Below are 21,692 nucleotides of genomic sequence, written 5' to 3' on the forward strand. Positions count from 1 at the left end.
AAAACACTTTCAAAGATGCAAAAGTTGGCACAATCAAGCGCAAAACGCTTTGGGAACAAGTAGTTCTGTTGCATAATGGACTACAAAACACTCACGTGATACAGACGCTGAGTCATCAACGTTATGGCGTTCACGTTGAAGGGAATTTATTGGCTGATGAAGCTGCAAAAGGGGCTGTGCAAACGGCTTTTGTAGCTGCAATCACTCGTTCAAAAATGAAAATAGACAGTGAAATAAAACTGGCTGTCAATGGTTCAAGCAAAGGCTGGGCTGCAACGTTATCTAAAGGGTTTCCACTCAAATACTTGTATATAACTGATGCGAACAATGTTCAGTTTGCTTGAATCCCTCGAGTGGGGGATAGGGTAATTCCAAACATGGAAAGTAGATTAGGACTAATCCTAGCAGCACATGAAGGGCTTGCCTCTGCTCATGCAGGTGTTTCCACCACAGGGTTTTGACTTTTGGAAAGACAAAATTGAGACAAAATCTGTCTGGGGTTCAAATGATTGGCAAGTGCAGAGGGTAGAAGCTTTGTTTAGAGCCTGCATCATCCCTGAGCAAATTATGTTTTTGAATGACACTGTCCAACAAACGTCTTGCCTTGGGTTAGCCAAGATCAAAGACATGGAACATGGACACTCCATCCATACCAGCACCTGCAAGTAATAGCACTACACAGGGGGAAGTCGACGTGCATATTATTTTGCATCACAAAAGATCAGATCCCAAATGGAACAAATAGTTATTCTGGCCCACAGACAAAAACAACTGTCAAGATCAATTTCTGAACAAAACACAGGGTTTCACTATTAATAGGCCAGACCCACGATGTATTCAAAGACAGCATCCAGGGGTAGTAACAACACACAGTATAGGGAACCTTTGCCTTGATTGGCTACACAATCTACACTAGAGGATGTAAAACAACACTTATCTTTACTTAAAGAAGGTGCAGACCATAGGGAATTCTTGCTAGGACCAAGAAAACCGCATAATTTTTTTTTCATATATGCCGGTATCTACGCTGCTTTCAACGAAATATGGAAGATTACACAAGCAAAGGCTGCTGAACGAATACGAGAAATTGATCATACTAATTTAGAGAAATTCTCTCTGTAGTAGACAATAAGTTAACGACTCTGTCGTCCAGGATATATTCATTGGACAGCATTGTGTCTTCTGCCATAGACATCATGGAACAAGAATTCGTCAATATTTCAACATGGTCAATCTCAATTACGTTCTAACATGCTATTAGGCTGGATGCTACAAAACTTGTGTGCAGGCTATGTGCTTTGGCGTTTAATCAACACTACGTCACAGTTTTCAGATTTCAATCTCACTGATAAACAGATCAAACTGGCACAAAGGGGAGCAGATTATACGGTGCTGAGCATTGAAAAACTGGAAAAATTACCATTCACAGTGGCAGAGAAACCAGCAACTGAGTGGATCATTCATGGTAAAATTACTCTGCCTGTTACACTTTTTTCATGTTCAGTATTGCCTAAACATATACAAGCAAGCAAATATGAAAGGTTGGGTAAAGAATACATCAAGACATCCTGGGATTTACCTTACACACACAGATGTTGGAGTCAGGGGCGTGAAGTGTTTATTAGCTGTACTAACTGGGAAAATGCACTAAGTGGTTCTCTCCTTTGTTAGGGTATTAACTTAGACGGGCCTGTGATAGTTCCACTACAAACTTATCCTGTCACCTGCAAGGCTCACAAGCTGCAGTGATTAATCCAATTTTTAGCCAACTTTCGAATGGAAGTTATCTCATGTTGAATGATCACAGCTGCTGTGGCATGTTGCCAGGTATTCCCATATCTAGTAATGGTTACATCCAGGGTCACTTGCTGTATGCAAGTCTTGTTTCCACAAATAGAGACAGTCAGGGAGTCACCTCTATGGCCTTCACTGAACATCTCTTCTATACGAATTGATACTCTAAGCAGAATGAAAGCCATTCTTTTGCAACAAACAGTGCCACTGACCTCGGCCAAAGAAACCTATGATCTACAAGTCGCAAGGACTTCTGCCAAGATACATACCATTTTGAATACAAACTGCCCAATACATTTCTCTGAAATGCTGGGACGTATCTTAAATATGTCTGATACGAGAGGTATTGTACATGTTTTTAAGAACGTGTGTTCAGGACTGTTAGCAACTTTTCAAGCAGTCCTCAGAATAATTCCAAACTTCATGCAGTCTGTGTTTGGCAGATTGCCAATCCTTTTAGTATTCGTTGCAGGAATCCTGTTTTTATTCCTAATGCTACAATATGGCAAGCCAAAATACCAGCGACACCCAATTCACCATTTGGAGAACTCAACTGGAGATGAAGTGTCGTAAGCGCATCGTCCAAATTTTGGGTTTACCTCATCCACGAGAACTAAATACCACATGGTTTCTTTCATTTAGACCGATCTGGCAAGACTTAAAAAAAACATTTTTTATTAAATCTTTTATTTAAACTGTCGTAAGCAAGGTACAAGCAATATTTTGACATGCACAACAGAGATACAGTTTCATCATAAGCAGCATCAAAAATGCAATCGTCAAATGGAGAACTGTGACATATAGAGTAAATGGATGTCAATGGGTATGAAAATACATTGTAAGCATACAACATTACTATAAATGGCAATGTCAGTATATTCTGTTTAGTTTCCATAAGCAACACATGCACATTTAGCGGATAAACAGTAGGCTATCCTGAGGCAAAAGAGGACAACAACGGGAGGGTACTCCCACAGCAGGTTCCTCAAACCCGGGGGAAGTGACACATCTTAAAACGTTCCAAGCGTGTAGACCTCATGGTGCAGCATCAGCAACGACAGGGTGTTCTAGCAGGTATGACTGCAGCGGGCCCCATATATCACGGGGTCGTGAGGAATGGGGAAGTAATTCAGGGTATGTGCAAAGTTGATCTTGCCAAAGGATCATATTGCCTAGCCTCTCCTTAAATTTGGGTGCACGGCCACGGCCCCACCTCCAGGCCACGCGGCGCTTAGCCAACACCAAACAAAAGGACACAAATGTTCTATACATGACAGGAATATGTTCAGTATACCCTAAAACTGTGATAAGAGGTGAACTGGAGATAGGTGCGGAAGTCATGGAATCTAGGGCTGTGAGGATTTGGCGCCATAAGTCATACACCCCAGGACATGCCGACGCTAGGTGTAGAAAATCTGCATGTTCTGCCCGACATCTATCACATCTATCTGAATCGCGCAGGCCATACCTATGGAGCCTAACTGGGATATAGTAGCTACGGTGGGGAAATCTGTAATGTAGGACACGCAGCCTGCTATTTGAGGAGACCTGTTCAGTCTACTTGCAGCAGTATGCCCATTGCTCATCAGTTAATTCCTGGTCTAACTCTGCCCCCCATTTAGCGCGGGAGGTGCAGGGCGGGTATTCGTTATCTACATACAAGGTGTGGTAAAGTGTAGATACTAAATGTGAAGCGTAATCCGCCAGCAAGATTTGATGCAGCGGCGTCAAAGTGGTTGGCTCAGACGGGAACGTGGAGTGACACGCCTGTATACTATGACGTAGTCGAGCATACAGAAAGATGTCCATGGTAGACGGGGGGATCATGACACAACTGTTGGATGGTACAGAACTTGCCCTTGACGTATAGGCCACCCCAGTTTTTCATTTTCCGAGTATGTGCCATTTTTCTAAATATGCCTTCCTGCAATAATGCCATATCGGGGTGATAGGTGAGTGGGAGAAGAGGAGAATATAGGCTGGTTGCTGCTGTGTGTTCTAAGATGCGAGCCCAAGCGTTTTTCGTGCAGTCTACAGAGGCAGGACTAAGCCCCCGGGGTTAAACACTGGAGAGTAAAATGCCATCTAGTGGAATAGGGTCCGCAAGCTAATGTTCAGTGGCGGCATGAGGGGTATATCGGGGGAATGGAACCAGAAGTGAGCGAAATGTACCTGCGCACTTATATAGTACAATTCAAAATTTGGAATGTCGAAGCCTCCTTGTGCATAAGGTCGTGCAAGCGTGTCCCATTGGATGCGTAGCTGCTTACCGCCCCAAACTAATCTAATCAGTTCTGATCGGAGAGTGCAAAAGAAGTGTCGCCCAGGATCTTAAGCAATATTGAGGAATAAATAGAGAAATTTGGGAAGTTTAACTATTTTTATGAGCGATTTACGACCAGCCATAGTCAAAGGTAGCGCTATCCAATGGGTAATACAACCAGTAACATGTTTTATAGCATAACCATAGTTAAGGCGCATGAGCTCTTCACGGTCTGCTGTAACGCGGAACCCAAGTATTTAACCTCGTCCTCGCACCACACAATAGGATAATCCATTTCAAAGGGAGTGGCAACCCTGGTCAGCGAGAAAATCTGTGATTTAGCTCAATTTATATTAATGCCAGAGTAGCCGCCGAATTTAACAAACTCATGCATGAGTGGATTTAAATTCTGGCTAGGGTTCTTTATATAGAGGGTGACATCATCTGCATAAAGGGAAATGAGGACAGGATTCAGAAGGCAGCAAAGCCCTACATGGTTGTAGTGTTGTCTAATCCTCGCTGCCAATGGTTCCATTACCAGGGCAAAAAGAGCGTGGAGAGGGGACATCCCTGACGACTGCCGCGGGATAGGGAGAAGGATGGTGAGGTGTGCCCGTTGATAAAGACTGTCACTGTAGGTGAAGTGTACAACAGTCGAACCCAGGAGAGGAAGCCTATAGGGAGTCCCATGCATTGTAGGACGATAAAGAGGTAATCCCATTTCACCGAGTCAAAAGCCTTGGAGGCATCTAAAAAGACTGCCACCAGTGCCAATTTGTGATCAACTGTTTGTAAGATGGAGAACAAGGTTGTAAGGTTATGGGACGTTGCTCTTCCAGTTATGAATCCCGCCTGATCAGGAAGAACTAGCTTATCTAGAAGAAGGCACAAGCGGTTGGCCAATAATTTAGCGAGAATCTTAGTGTCTGTGTTCAAGAGGGACAGGGGTCTGTAAGATTCTCATCGGTCTGCAGGTTTGGCTGGCTTTAACAATGACTTGATGAGGGCCTCCCTCATTGAGGGTGGAAGAATTTGCTACTCGTGTGCCTCAAGAAAAACCTCTTTCAATATTGGAAGTAGCTGATCAAAGTATAATTTATAAAAATCAATGGGTAGGCCATCAGAGCCCAGAGTTTTGCCTGACCTCATCTGCATAATGGCTTCCCGCATCTCGTCATCCTCAAACGGTGCGGCTAGGAATTTGCGCTGTGTATCACCTAACCAGCCTTGGGTGATGTCACCAAAAAAGGGAGAAAGTCTAGAGGAGAAGTACGTTGTGTTTTATACAGATTCATGTAGAAAGTGGTAAATGTTTTAAGTATATCTTGACAGTCTCTATGTCGCAATCAATCAATCGTACTTATAAAGTGCGCTACTTACCCGTGAGGGTCTCAAGGCGCTGAGGGGGGGTGCCGCAACTGCTCGAAGAGCCAGGTCTTGAAGAGTCTTCTGAAGGTGAGCAGGTCTTGGGTCTGTCATAGGTGGGTAGGGAGGGTGTTCCAGGTTTTGGCGGCGAGGAAGGAGAAGGATCTGCCGCCGGAGGTCGTTCGTTGGATGCGGGGGACGGCGGCGAGGGAGAGGCTGGTGGAGCGGAGCTGGCGGGTGGGGGTGTAGAAACTGAGTCTGCTGTTGAAGTTGGCTGGTCCGGGGTTGTGGAGTGCTTTGTGAGCGTGGGTGAGCATCTTGAAGGTGCCCACCCATATCATCGATCACATCCAGCACGTAATTAGAAAAACAAGGCTGCTTACTATCATTAGATAAGGCACGGCCAGGTCGCTCACCCACCCCGTAGCGGCGAGTGGTGAAGTATTTACTGCGGAACTTCACCTCACAGTCCGCAGTGGTCGTATAGACTGTAAGTTTTTCTCGGAGCAAAGCCCGATGCATGCCAGAATTATCATTCCACATTTTAGTCTCCAAACGTTTTATCTCAGCCTCCAATCACTGCAAATTCCTTCTGATATCTCGGAGTACTCCAAAACTCTTGGACATGCCTATTCCCCAAACAGTGACCTTAAAGGCCTCCCACAGTGTGCCCATTTGATCTACAGAGCCTTTATTTCTGACAAAAAAATCCTTGATCTCTTCCCTGAGCTCAGCCTGAAAAACTGCGTCTAATAGAGTCTCGGCAGTAATCTCCAGCAACGAGGAGTAGCAACTGAGTTGGGAGTAGCTATCTCAAGACACACAGGAGCGTAGTCTGAATATGTGTGGGCAAAATGAGTAACAGACCAAATCCAGGGGGGCGTTCCCCATGACCAGAGCTAATAGTCAAGGCGGGACCATGTGGCATGGCCTGATGTAAAAAAGGTGCCCTCTCTCTCAGCCCGGTGAGTGTATCTCCATGCATCACAAGTCCGTGTTCCTCACGTATCCCTGAAAGATGTTTACGTGTGTTAGTGTAGTGGTGTGGTGAGGGGTTGGATCAGTCGGTTGCTGGGTGTAGGGTTGTGTTGAAATCCCCCCACAATACATGTGTGGAGCCTATTTCCAATATGCGTCCCCAGAGAGTGGTAAAATAGTTAGGATCATCCTGATTAGGGCTATAGCTACACGCCAAGGTGACCAACTGCGTGCACAAAGTACCCCACATAATGCAGCTATGACCTGAGTTATCATTGTATGTGCCCCCCAATATGAATGGTGTATTTTTTTTAACCAAAATGAGAGTACCACAAGAGTACGTCTAATAGGAGGAGAATGTTTGGGCGGAGGCCCATGTACTACAATAGCTTGAAGGACGGCGAGGGTCCATGTGTGTCTCTTGGAGCAGTGCAATTTGTACCTGGTGACGATCTAAATACGCCAGTTCCTGCATCCTTTTCCGAGCGTCACGCACTCCCCTGACATTCCACATGAGTAATTTGATATTGAGGGGTATAGGTTGTGCTGTCATAATAAATGGGGGAAACGGAACTGTCGTGGGTGTGGTTGTTCAGAAGTATTGCCACTATGCATGCAACAATTAAAGTGCTGCAAGACATTACATTGCACCTGACGGAACAATAAAAAACATTCCCATCCCTTCCCACCCCCCAAAAAGAAAAGATCCTAGCAAAGGTGATGTTGAAACTGACGTCAAATCTCAGACCCCCCCCCGCCCACAATGGCACCCCAATTGTGCCGGTATACAGCCACCCACCCAATGAGTCCATGAAAGTCAGTAAATGTGCACAAACCCAGTAAGGCTGGGATAGTACCAAGGAGTGCAGGCAAACAGCAACCCAGAAAACAAACATATATGGGGGAGCTCCCATGAGGGGGGCGCCAAGTGGGCACGAAACCCTTCCCATGACCCGACATTGATGCAGTGTAATCCTCAGGTCCGAACAAACCCCACAAGGGGAACAAGCAATATGGGGGGAGGGGTGCCCAGTGAAGTATCAAAGTTATCTACCAATTGTACAGACGTGTATAATCAAAGATGCAACATAAATGGTTATAGTAATCAACGCCCTCAGGGCAGTTATCTGTCCAGCACCAGTCATCAATAATGGAGGATCCTCTAGCAGTGCACGAACGATGAGAGTACATATCTCAGCTTGTCTCATCAAAGTCCTTCAAGAAATCAGAGCAACACCATCGTGATATTGGGGTATCTGCGGGAGAACATGGCGGCTAGCAGCAGCAGCTAGTCGGGAGGCTATGCGATATCGGACTGTGTTTTTCGGCGTTTCCCTGGCTATGCGTTAAGCGCTTAGGTTTTCTTAAATGAAATCAGCCCGTGCAAGTCGGGTTGAAGTGGCGATCGAATTTCAAGCTTACGAGGGTCTGTAAAACCCTGTAAAAACCAGCGCGAGTAATTTGGTCTCTTTCAGTGTGGCCCCAGTGCTCTATGGAGTTCCTCTGACCCCTGTGAACTCGGAGCAGTTCAGCTCTATGTACGGCGCGGCTCCTTGATTCGCGCACGTCCATAATTTCAACATCTGCGAGTTCTCGGGGGGAGAAGACCTAGCAGGAACAGTCAGAAGCATCGGGGCGGATGCTGCCGTTAATCATGAGGATCCCGCTTTTACGGATTCTAACTTCCCAGAGGGCTTTTTGAGTCTGAATAGATATCAGCCTCTGGAGGATCAAATTGATATAGCAGATATGCAGAGCTCAGGATTGAGTGATAATTTACCTAGCCCGCAAAGTGGATTAGCATCACCTAGCAACGAAGACTTATTATTAAAGGAAGATAAAGACTCCCAGTTGAATAATATAGAGGTTAAGATCCAGGGGAGTACCTTGGTAATGCAGGGGAGCTTGGGGACGGAGACACTAGAAGAGGACGACGACGCGGCCCCTAATAATCAATCGGTCTTGCTAATGTTACAGTCTTTAAGTCATGAGATGAGGAATGGGTTAAGGTCTCACAGAAGAACCAACAAGAAATTAAATCCTATTGTGAGAAATTAAAGGAAAGGTTTGATACATTAGCTGTCAGAACTACGGTTCTAGAATCTACAGTTACAGACCTGAAAAACTTAGCTACTCAACACACAAAGAAAATCGGTGACTTAAGACAGCGAGAGCATGGTTATAAGGAAAAACTGGAATCCATTGAAAACTCTCAGAGAAGAAATAATCTTCGCTTACTAATAGTGCCAGAAGGGGCAGAAGGAGACAATATTACCGAGTTTGTAGCCAAACTCATTAAACAAGATACAGCAGTTGAAGTCTCAGAGCCAGACCTTATTTGAGACATACAGAGAGTCCACAGAGACCCGTACAGATTGAATCCAAACAAGACCAGACCAAGAAAGATTCTAATACATTTTTTAACATATACTTTGAAGGATGAGATCCTTAATAAGGCTTTAAAGAGCATCTCCCTTTCAGCAGAGGGGATTACCTTTCAAATTAGGTTGGATGTTTCTTCAATTACGGCAGCCAGACAAAGTGAGCTAGGGAAACTATTAGATCCTTTGAGGCAGCTGGGCGCAACTGCACAGCTGCAGTTTCCTGCATCTTTAAAGGTTATGTTTAAAAACAAATTAGGGTATTAAAAAGAGTAGAGGAAGCAGAAGCATATCTGCAATTGATATCAGAATCTGCTCATGAGGCAGAGGTGGGTAAATAATTTTTTCTCTTTTTTTGTCCACATCTTCATTTATGCCTATGCATATATCGTTAAATTTTTTCTTAATTATCTTCTATCCTTCCTTTCTTTTGGTCTGGGGTGTACATGCCATACAGTAAGTGCAGAAAAAAAGGGTTATAAAAGGAAACAAAATTTAATGTTGTTTATATTTCGCAATGTCAATATGTAAATAGGTCGTCTGATGTCAGGAGGGGGAGCCTCAAGGCCACAGTAGGGCAAAGAAGAAGAAGGAGGGTTCTCCAGGGGAACACTAGGGAGGAGCAGTGGGAGGGGTGGGATAGTGGGAGGATAGAAGCTGAGCACAGGGTGGGGAGCATGTGGGTAAAAAATAAAAAAATGTCCGATTCGCCAAGCGTGTTTATTCAATTATATACTCCATCCATCAAGGAAGCAATGTCACAGCTTACGCTAGCCCAGGATATATACCTGAAGGTCTTAACTTGGAATCTAAACGGTCTGAGGGTAACTCATAGAAGGGAAAGGATATTTCAATACCTGAAAGACGCACCAGAGCAGATTTTTATACTCCAAGAGACACAACTTACAGAGAAAGAACTGAGGGAGGCTTGTAATACGAAAAAATGGATGTTGATATATACCTCGGATCCAGTACAGGCAATCCCATTAATCTATAGTGTAGCAACCCAGTTCGGTCAGTTCTCTGGCTATCACACCAACCAGTCCAAATCAGAATGCATGGTGTGGAATTTAGAAGCCCCTCTTCCTATCCTAAAACAAGAGATAAGATATCTAGGAGTTCAAATTACCCAGGATATTGAGCAATTAACGGATAGAAATCTCGAGAAAGTAAACAAAGAAATTGTTGATTCCTTAAAGGGCTAGTCTCTTCTTCCTCTTACATTAATTGGAAGAGTAAATATCATAAACATCATGCTTCTGCCCAAATAAATTTTTCTATTTCAGAATATCCCTCTAGTTTTTAAGAAAAATAAGCTTAGAAAAATCCAAGCTAAATGTAACTCCTTTGTATGGGCCTCAAAGGGTATCAGTATCTCATGGACAAAATTGCGTAGGGAAAAAAGTAAAGGCGGTTTGTGTGCCCCAGACCTGAAGCTTTATGCATGGACTCTACTACTCAAAGCAGGGATTATGCTTTTCAATTGCCCAGATGGATTGGAAGCAGGTATAATGTTCAAGGAAATGTTGACAGGAATCCAAGGGGGATTACATGGTTTCTTATATAAATATGGGGATCCGCGCTTTTTTTAAAAAGTTCGACTGAAGATCCTGAGCGATATGGCTCTTACTTGGGCCAGAGTAAGGAAATCTCTGAAACTAGCATACTATACAGCTATGGCTCTGATTTGGGATTCTCCTGGCTCTCCAGAGTGGACTAAGGACATCTTGCAAAGCCGTTGTTGGCCGCTGACATTAAGTACTGGCTCCAGCTAATGCCTGATGGGATGCTCTTATCCTGGGATGAGATTTCTATCTTGACTGACAATAATTTATCTAAGTTTAAATACTTTGAAATAAAGAGCAGGTGTCAGGCTGTGGGATCGCAAGTGGGAATAACATACGTGTTGGAGGATCTGCTTCAAGGGAAGAGCAGGGAGATAAAGACAGCAACCTTGTATTGGGCCATTTTAGAAGCAGAGGACGGAGATTTCACCTTGCCAGCTCACTTGTGGGGAGAACACATTTTGGATGCAGATTTGGACCAGTTATGGCAAGTATCTTTTGACTTACTACATACCACAGTATCTCCCGCCAATTTAAAACGCAACCATTTCTTCTCTCTCCACAGAGTTTATTGGTCCCCTGCTAAGCTTTCTAAATTTTCGAAAGGTATTACCCCCTGTTGTCCAAAGTGTAAGCTGGAAAAAGCAGACGATCTTCATATGTTTTTAACATGTCCGGTCTTGTATAATTTCTGGCGTGCGGTATCTGAAGGTATGGAAAATATGTTTAACTTTAATATACAAGTTAGTATAACACTCATATTTTTTTGACTTATGAATCACTTTCTCGAGATGTTATTAAGCTGTCGTTGTACTTAATTATACTCGCTCGCAGAGAAATCTGTAAATCCTGGTTAAAATATACCGCACCCACCTATCTAGACTGGATTAATGCAATTAAATATACATTAAATCTAGACAGCATACATTGGAAGAGGAAAAAGCATTTCTGTACTCCGTGCATTGCTTGGTTGGATAAGCTTTAAAACAAGGTCCAATGATTATGCCTTTTGCAGAACAAAATACCCTAGGATCAGTTCCATGGCTGCCTAGTTAGATGAACTGAATTGACTTTTCCCTTAATAGGGTATCTGCAAAAGCGCTTCCAATAAGATCTTCGGAGCTCATAAACAGACTGGGTTGCATCTGCTGCGTAGTGGATGGTAGTAAATGAATGTACTTCGAGAATATCTTTTGGGGTCCAGATCTGAGGCAAGATGGCTGCCGTGAGGAAGGCTGTGTAAACAGCCAGCTCCCTGGTTCCAGGCGTCCGGGAGTGAAGGAGAAAGGATAACTCCGCTTTTTTCACGATAATCTCCGTGAAATCCCTGCTGTATGAATACATCTCTGCTCAATAGGGCGTTCTTGTCCTACCTGATCGAATAACGCCGGACGGCTGCCTGTGGCTGCTTCATGCCCGTGTCTACCCTGTGCGGGACGGTGCTGGTCGGATTTGTTCGGAGGCGTTGACCATTTCCAGGTTGGACGCCAAGGCGAACGTTGCACAAACTAGCACTTTTCAGAGCGGAGCAGAGCAGAGCTAACGCGACGGTACTATACCGCGGTAACTACTGGATACTACTGGATACTACTGGATACAAACTATCCTTGCGACGGAGTTCACGAATGTTGCTGAATTTCCTTGAGCTGAATCGGCGGTCCCCGCTGTGGCGCGCTACACTCTGTTTGCTCTGGTCGCAGAGTAGCGTTTTTCCTGGCAGAGGCGGCTCACGGAAGAAAAAGAAGATTCCGCTTCCATCTTCTGTCAGCACTCGGAGCAACAAGAGAGACGGCGCAGGAAGGGATCTGAGAAGAGAGGAGCCGGGCAACGAGGAGTTCGAGATGGCAGAAGCTGCACCACCGACCCCTGGTAAAACCGCTACTAAACAGGGTAAGAACATTAACAAGGGTGTTTTTAAACCTAATGAAGCCTCGAATGCAAAGAATACCGTATCACAAACATTGCCCGACCTGTTTGAGAAGCATGCTGCCAAGAAGAAAATAACTGATTGTAATAATCAAAACGCCGATATGACTATTTCACAACCGCCTAATCAACGTTCCACGACAGCCGATACCCAAAATAATTCTACAACCCTTATACTGACTAATCCTTTGAGGAAGGGTATTATGGGAGGTGTAGTCTCTGGCGGAACTGTAATTACTCGAGCATGCTCTCTTCCCTCGCTATCAGTATCACCAGTAACTGACCAACAGACTGAAAAAGAAACTCTTGCACAGCAAAACAATCTGGAGCTCCCTGAAAAATTCTACTCTCTGTCGGAACTCTCATCTGATGAAGCAACTGGCTTAAATAAAGACTGGGCAGAGTTTAGCTGCGAAAGCTTATCTTCTGATGGTGAGGTTAGTATGAGCCCTGATAACACTAATGCGGCTACTATCATTAAGAAAAAATTATGGAAGAAGAGATCTTTACGTGTGACGAGCAAAGAGGCTGCTCCCAATTCACCTAGCGGGGAAAACACCCTATCTCCTAATCTAGTATCTGTCACTACTACTGCCACTGACACTCTTGGGTCTAATCACAATTCTTTATTAGACTCGGCTCCGCCACAAGAAAATAATGAAGAGATTACCTTGAAAACAATCTTCGACACTATGATGAGCCACAGGGCGGAAAGCAAAGCTGAAAACCAACGCACACAGATGACCTGCGCTAAAGTCAAAAATGCAGTTCGACGCGCAATTAAGATATGCTCTGAGACCACCGACAGAGTTACCGAGGCAGAGGCTAGAATATCTGTTCTAGAAGAAGAGAGTATGGCGCAAAGACAGGAAGTGGGTGATTTCAAAGCCTTAAAAGAAGATTTATCCGATAAGATAGCTAATTTGGAGAACCAGGCCCGTAGAAGCAACCTACGTTTTTTGGGGGTTCCTGAAAATAGAGAAGGGTCTGATCCGAGGAGGTTTATTATTAATTTACTAAATGATGCTTTTCCTGAGATGACTGATTGGGATTGAGCACGAGAAATACAGCGTGCTCACAGATTTCCTTTCACTGTGAGGAAGCCACGACAAGGCCAAGAAAATTATCCCAGGGCCATTCTGGTCTCATTTAATAACTTCCTTGCCCGTGAAGCCATTTATGTAAACGCGAGACCGGATAAGAAAGCGGACGGACTGGGTTGTCAGTTTTTTGTCCGACCAGACTATTGCCAAGCTACTGTGGCTCAACGGTGGCGATTCAGGCAACTGATCCCTGATTTTCAAAAGAAAGAAGTCGCAGTGTTTCTCCAAGGTCCCGCAAAACTAAAGACTATATTCAAGGGCCAAGTAAAATACTTTATTTCTGTAATCAAAGCCAAGGAATATTTGGACTCTATCTGAATAATAATTAGGAGGAACAATTTTTTCTTTTTCTATTAATGTAGACCGTAAGATTGTAGGACTATAAGGACTATTAGTTTAGAAATTCATGTTGTTGTTATCAACTTTTTCAATAAGTTGGATTACTATGTTCTTTTCTATATTATCTATTTCTTTTTTCCTCCTCCTTTTCTCATTTTTTCTTTTCTCCTTTCTCTTCGTCAGGACGCTATGGGCCAGGGACGCGGCACCCATACGTTTTAGGAACTGGTAGTTCCTATGCCTCCTATAGTGGGGAGGGTGGGGGGAGGGGTTCTGGGTCAAAGGGTGGGGGTGGGTAAGGGTAAGGGTTGGTGGTGGGGGTGTAAGGCAGAGGTATTCAATGCAAGGATGTATACAAGGCACTCAAGTTGTAGTATCGAAGTGCACATACTGTTGATGCTTGTTAACACTTTTTCTTTAATATTATCATTTCTAACATGGATAAAAAGGTGAAAATATGTACAATTAATATTAACGGTCTTAATGACTTAAAAAAGATTGGGATGTTTCGTTCAATGCTCCAGACTCTATCTATTGATTTATTATGCATTCAGGAAACTCATATTGCATGGGATAAGCGTTCTCTTCTGGATAATCTGGGATTGGATGTTTTGCTAACATCTAAGCAAATGGGTATAAAAAGAGGCATCGCAATCTGTATGCGAAAGGGCGTTGGGAAGTGTCTGAAAACATCAGCTGATAAATGGGGCAGATGGGGGCTTGCTGAACTAATAATCGGGAGTTGTAAATTTACTATATGTTGCATGTATGGCCCTAACCTAGATGATGCTGAAGTTCTCAATACGATAAATGTAGAATTAGCTACTTGGGCACAACCAATCATAGTATGTGGGGACCTAAATATTCACTTGCCAGCTGATTGGAATATCAAATCAGGAAGGAGATATGTGGGTCGTAAGATCAGAACTTATAGAGCACTCAGAGATCTGGTTTTAAATAATGGGCTAACTGATGTCTGGCACAAATTGCATCATAAAGATCCAGGATATACCTTCTATTCTATTCCCCATCGGAAATTTGCCCGACTAGACTATTTTTTTGTATCCTCTCTGTTTTTAGAGAAAATCTGTATCGAAATATTACCCCAAGTCATTTCAGACCATAATCCTATGATTGTTGAGATTCAGTTTCCCACAGAATGTCAAAATCCAACCAGATCCTGGTCTTTCCAGAGAAATTTGTTAATAGATGAAGATTATCTTCAATTTATGGTTACTATTATTAATGATTATTTTTTAATAAATAATGACACGGCCTCTCCACAAGTTGTGTGGGATTCTTTTAAAGCAATTGTACGCGGAGAGACAATTAGTTTTGCAAACTACAAGAGGAAAAAAATTCAAACAGACTTCAAGGAGAGGTTAAATAAGATCAGGATAGCCGAGATGGACTTATCAACTGCATGTAAAAATAACATAGGCATAGAAGACGCTCAATTACGTCTAGTTATTGAACGCTCTGGTTTGCGGATTCATATTGCCGACGAAGTAGCATCAAAATTTAAGCTTTATAAAACTGAACGCTATGAATATAGTGAGCGTACTGGCAAAATTCTTGCACAACGTCTCCGACAAAAATCTTCTATAAACGAAATACAAGGTGTTAAAGACATGAACGGTGTTTACCATGAACGTAGGGAAAGAATTTTAGAGTCATTTTACGATTTCTATAAGACACTGTATAATGACCTCAATAACGAAGTTGATAAGACTCTTAATCCTGCAAACTATCTTCAAAGTGCTAACCAACTGTCACTGTGTCCCGAGGAGACTGAGTCATTCATAAACCCAATAAGCTGGGATGAGATTGAAAACGCCATTTTGAGTCTTGCGGCAGGTAAAGCTATGGGACCCGACCAGATACCCCTTGAATTCTATCGGACATTTAGACACATGCTGAAACCAGAGTTGTTAAAGATCTTCAATTCAGCATTTCAAGGTAAATCCCCTGATTCCTGGTCTATTGCTACCATAGTTGTTTTTCTAAAAAAAAATAAGGACTCAAAAGAATTAGGCTCCTATCGCCCCATTTCTCTTATCACTGCAGACAGTAAGATTTATTCCAAAATTCTTGCAAATAGATTAAATAATGTAATGTCTGGCTTGGTTTCCCACATTCAACACGGTTTCATTAGACACAGAGATACTACAGATCATGTTAAACGCGTTATTACATTACTGGACTGGGCTCAAGCAAAGGAATCTCCAGTTGGGGTGATCTTACTCGATGCTGAAAAAGCGTTTGACAGAGTAGACTGGGGATTCCTTTGGACTGTATTAGAATGGAAAGGGCTCCCACTACAATTTATTCAAGCGGTACGATCACTTTATTCTAATCCTAAGGGTGTAATAAGACTTGGTACCGACAATTCGAGACCTTTTTCAATTACCAGGGGGACCAGACAAGGTTGCCCTTGTTCCCCGCTTCTATTTGCTCTATATCTGGAACCCTATTTGAATAGACTTATTTTGGAACCTGATATCCCATCAGTTCGACTTTTTGAGGTTGACCACAAAGTTTTAGCGTACGCAGACGATGTGGCCATTGTAACCTCTGATGCTTCCTCTGCGCTTCCTAAAATCATTGATGTTGCAAGAGAGTTTGGGAAATTTTCCGGATATAAGCTTAATATCTCAAAGACTCAGATTATACATTCTGAAATGGGTAAACCTACTGATATTCCACTAAATACTACTGGCACATATCTTGGTGTAACTCTATCTCCTAAGGTTGATGACATTGTTGCATTAAACATAGATCCTTTGCTTATATCCACCAATAGAACTTTAGAAAGGCTAAATAATTTACACTTATCTTTACACGGACGAACCAATGTCATCAAGATGATGATCTTTCCAAAATTTCTGTATTTTTTTCGCACTATTCCTTTATTTTTTCAATGTCCCTTTTCAATAAAATAGATAGGATGCTGTCTAGGTTTTTGTGGGGGTACCGTCGCTCCAGAAGATCTTTAAAATGGTGTACTCTTCCGCAAGAACGTGCTGGGCTGGGATTTCCGAATTTTAGAATGTACTATTGGGCCATTACTCTTAAAACAATCAGGGTCTTACTATTTCATGATTATGTTACTGAACCATCTATGGCACCCTCTATTTTTGAAATGCTTTTAGGCGCACATGCTCGGCAGTGCCTACTGAAATTCATGGAACCCAGCTATTATAAAAAAACAAAATTTAAGGTGGTTCTTTCTGCTTTTTTAGTTTGGAGGCAAATGAACAAAACTTTACGCATAACCTCAAAATTTAATTTTTATACACCTATTTTTGGCAACAAGTCACTATCTGAAATTTTTCAAGATATTGCTATATATCGATGGCATATGAGACAGATTCACGTAATTGGGCAATTGTATCAAAATGGGATCTTTATGTCCTTTTCAGAACTTCAAAAGACATTTGGCCTTCCCAGGAACAAATTTTTTAAATATTTACAGATCCGTAGTTTTCTGGAAAAAAAAAATCTGTTGTATACTGATACCATGGAGACTAGTGATATCCTAGAGAGCTGTAGGAAGAATAATCGTATTGGTACAATTTATCAGTTAATGACTAATAGGTTGCTGGACGATCTTGATCATCAAACCCAAAAATGGCAGAGAAATTTAAGTATAGAAGGGATAGACTTGGCAAGAGCTTTCGAGATGAGTAATAAGATACTAATCAATAGCTCTCTTAAAAGCCAACATTACATGTCTACTCTAGATCTTTATTATACACCTGCCAAGTTGGCCAAATGGAAAGCTATAAGAGGAATTAATTGTAGTCGCTGCGGAATTCTAGCAGCAGACTCTAGTCACATGTTTTACAGCTGCTCTAAACTGGTGGTATATATAGATAAGATTGAAAAGTTTCTGACAAATTTGCTACATGTTCATATCACGCTCCATCCTTCTGTCATTATTTTTGGTGTTTATTTTCCTTCTGAGAATCTATCCCTTGATCAAGAATACTTTATGTTTATTGGAATGTCTATATACCGTTCTTGTATCACCTCCAGATGGTTGGATATAGAACCACCAACATTCAAACAATGGTTGGGAAAGCTGTTAAATGTTTATAGAATGGATAAAGCAGTCTACAAATTGAAGGGACATAAAAAGAAGATCTTTGGTCGGAAGTTATGGTCCCCTATTGACAATTGGATTTAAATTTAATAATGACTGTATCTGTAAAGACTTACTTTATATTCTATGTTTTGTTTCGTCCTTGTATGTTTCTACCTCTGCCAAAAAAACAATAAAAATAATTTTAAAAAAAAGAGAATATCTTTTGGCGTATGAGGACCAAAAAAAAAAAAACCATTGTGATATTGATCAGCTGCCAGGAGGTGACAGTGATCTGCAATCGCGGTCTTGTCTCGGCGGACGTTTCACTGTCTTCTTCAGGAAGTCATATACCTGCTGTGGGTTTGTACAGATGATGTGTTTGTCGTCATGAAAGATCCAGAGGTTTAATGAGTATAAAAGGGCATATTCTATGTTGGCCTTGCGGAGCTTTTGCTTTGCAGGAAGAAATTTTCGACGTGCCTCCTGAACTGCAATTCAAATTGCAGCGATTTGACTTCGCAGACTTTTTGTAGCGCAATGTCTCGGTCCCTAAAGTTAAGGAGTCTGGCAATATAGGGTCTTGGGGGGGGCTCCTGGTGGGGGACGCTGCCCTAGGAAGCGATGTGCACGCTCCAATACGACATGAGGTGAAAAGGAGTCAGCCCCAAATGAGCTTTTCAGGAGACGCTCCACGTATTCTTCCATTCGTCCAGTATTGGTCATTTCTGGTATACCTACTAAACGGATGTTGTTGCGACGGCTCTGAGCCTCTTTGTCCTCATTTTTAGCCGCAATGACTTTTAGCAATTTATCCATGCTCGTGACTTGGTCTTGTAATTGAGATGTGGTATCCTTGTTCTCAGAGATGCAACATTCGGCCTCCTTAAGCTGCCCATCGTGCTTGTCGACCTTGTGCACCAGGAAGTCAAGGCGATTGTTCATTGTGTCCATCTTCCCGGACAGGTCCGATAGACTGTGCTAGACGACCAAAAGAAGTGTCTTGATATCATCCTCAGGGGACTGCGAAGAGGATTGGCCAGGACCCATGTCGGGCGATTCGAGGTCCACCGAGGTGGAGTGCGTCACAGCCTTCTTGGCTTCAAATGTCAATCTGGGCTGACGGTTATCATATTTCCCCATGGCGTCTTGGTTTACGACGGGGTATTGGGATGCTAATGCTGCAGCCCGGGGTCACCAAACGTCCTGTTACTTGTGTGTAATTGCACTGTTGAGAAGATGGCTCGAAAGAGCAACACTGCACTCCAGACCGCAACCAGTTGTCAAAACTATTAACATCAGCGCCTCAGCAGTGGAATGAGACGCCACCAGGATAGAGTGTGTGCTGAGCAGAAGGCCGCCTCAAGGTCGACAGAACGCCAATAATGAGGTTACCTGAAATTGTATTACCTGATGGTGGCGGTGGCTTGAGGCAATCGTGTGGAGGGGGCTCTGGGTTACAGGCTAGTGCTTATGGCGGTCCTGGAGCTGTCACAAGCATGCAGGGCCTACACCAGAGTCACGAGCAAGGCTGTCTCCACAGGGTTGTGCAGAAGGAAAAAGGGCCTCAACAACAGCAACCACAAATACCCCAGGATTAAGTATGGGCGGAAAATTCGTTCTGCTGGCGAATTTGTGAATTTTTGGCAATTCCGTGTTCCGCGAATCACGCGAAATTGCCCACAAATCCGCACTGCGCGAGTTAGTGGATTTTTTTTTCTTGTTCGCACTTCAAAAATACAATCTCGCGCGTGCGGCATTGACTTGCCATAATTCGGCGTTCGCTGATGAGTGTTCCTCCCTGTTCGCGTGCGCTGCGAGATTTTGGTAGCTGGCCGAGCGACGCCGCGATCACGAACACGTCATTGCGACCCGAAACAGGAAATTGCGAACGCAAACACGTCATTGCGACCCGAAACAGGAAAAAGGCATCGCGAGCAGGCTGGTTAAGTGGAAACAACATGTTTGGGACTGTTGAGACCGCATGCGCAAGTTCTCGTTGCCAAACTGGTAAAAGAAATTGCAAGCTCGCGGAATTTGGCAGATATTTGCAAATCACAATTACGAATTCGCAAATTCCGCCCATGCTTACCCAGGATTAGTCCATGTCCGTCGGATGCCAGCCCGCAAAGCACAGCCTGTAGTGTTGAAGCATGCCGAGGCCTACCGGCTTATGGAAATGGCACCCCAGGTCACAAGCGGTCCCCTATGACGTGCAGGTACAGCGCCACCCAGCCGGTACAAGGTATTAGGTGCCAAGGAGATGAAGAGAAACTAATGTAGAAGTGCCAGTCCTGTATGCGCCAGATAAGGTGAGCTTGCGCAAGTTGTAGTGAATGCCATGGCTAGCCACTAAACAGGTTTGCTCGGTTCCTCCAGGGTTAGACGTGCATGCAGATACTGGAGTGAGCCACAAAATCCCCCCCAACCCCCAGTGTAGCGGTAGCTTTGTGTGTTAATTGCTCCACCGGAGGTAGGATTATTGCCGGCTGAGTGTGACGGGGGAGACTCCGGGCTGAAGCCCGTCTACGCAACTGCCTCAGGGTCTGAACCGGAGGGGTAAGCCCGGGACGCCCCCGTCCCCAGATGCAGAGCTCACAAACTAGGCCAGCGCGACGAGGCACTGTGCCGTCAGAGGTGGAGGCTCGGATTGGCCCCCCAGCTCACACCAGCTGCGAGAGCCTGGAAACTGTGAAAAATGCGTGGCTCACCTCGGAATGCGATTAGGTGACGACTCTGAACAGCTCAGCTGATAATCAAGTCGGGCAGGGGACCAGCGTCTTAAAGAAGGTCCGCGGCTGACTCCCGAGATAATACCGGCCCAGGACCACATGGGAGCCGGGGTGCTCGTGTAGAGACGATCAGCGAGCAGGATTCCAGCCCGGATATTCGCCCCCAGGCCCACCTCTAAAGCAGCTCCGTCTGTGTACAGCTCTTGATCCAGCAACATCGGTCTCTCGCCCAGTGCGTCCGAGGGGTCTTAAATACAAGCAGTTTACATCATCAGAAGATTATTACAGGCTGATGATCGGATATTTTGCAGATTTCTTCACCAAGCCTCCCGAGCCTCACAGGTGTGTGGCCATCTTGGATATGCGCCACCTAGCGCCACGCCCCAATCTGGCAAGATTTCATCTTACCTGTTCTATGCTGCCTGCTTTGCGGTGAAGAATGCATGCTAGACATCTGTCTAACACTCCCATCAGTCGTGCCTACTGATATTGATACTCTGCAGGACCCTGTAACGGCCCATGCTCTGTGTTGTCCCCAGTGACTACCAATACTGATGACGGCATTCATTGAGATCTCACAGACGCACATTGCTGCTCCTGAGGTACGAGAGGAAAAAACAGGAGCGCAGGTAACATCCGATACAAACGTTGCTGATGCTTCCAATGCTGAAGGCGATGGTTCTATGTGCGGTTAGTCTTCTAAACAAGGTATTCCAACTCTCACCTACAGAAATAGAAGATGTCATGTTTTCACCAAGCCCACACACTAACTTTTGATCTAGCACACAGTGTACTGAGAAACTCTGAATTTGACCTTCAATTTTTCACAACAAGGGACTAACTTTGGAATTTTTTTTCTATGATTACGTTTTTTTTCTCCAAATTTGTATTTTTCACTTTTCGCACAGTAATCTGCTTATAGAAGAACTATTCATAGAGAACAGAGGGGCATATTATCAAGGGGGTTTATCTCCCCTTTTTTGGCTTTAAAAGCCAAGAAACCGGAGATAAAATTATCTCCCTATTACCTAGCTGTCTCTAACACCAGTTAGCGACAGCTAGTAGGAGATAGCGACCATCTTGGGCCCCACTTTGCTTGTCAGTGATATTTATCACTAATGACATGCAAAGTGGGCGTGCCAAGATGTTAGCGACTGGAAAC

The 21,692-nt window shown here is 43.8% G+C and overlaps 1 protein-coding gene across 14 annotated transcripts in view; it reads left to right on the forward strand.

The window, feature by feature from the left end:
• The window catches only part of LOC144804990 (V-type proton ATPase 116 kDa subunit a 4-like), a 6,844,636-nt gene that overhangs the window by 6,094,380 nt on the left and 728,564 nt on the right, over positions 1-21,692 (forward strand). Inside the window, exon 35 of one of the 14 annotated variants that reach the window (XM_078672490.1) lies at positions 10,912-10,975. The exons of the other annotated variants lie outside the window; for them this stretch is intronic. Coding sequence (XP_078528616.1) covers positions 10,912-10,932 — 21 coding nt within the window. The 3' untranslated portion in view covers positions 10,933-10,975. Of the gene's footprint in view, positions 1-10,911; positions 10,976-21,692 lie in introns of those variants that run through there. 14 annotated transcript variants of the gene reach the window in all.

This window comes from Lissotriton helveticus, chromosome 1_1 (assembly GCF_964261635.1).
Source record: "Lissotriton helveticus chromosome 1_1, aLisHel1.1, whole genome shotgun sequence".
Taxonomy (NCBI): Eukaryota; Metazoa; Chordata; class Amphibia; order Caudata; family Salamandridae; genus Lissotriton; species Lissotriton helveticus.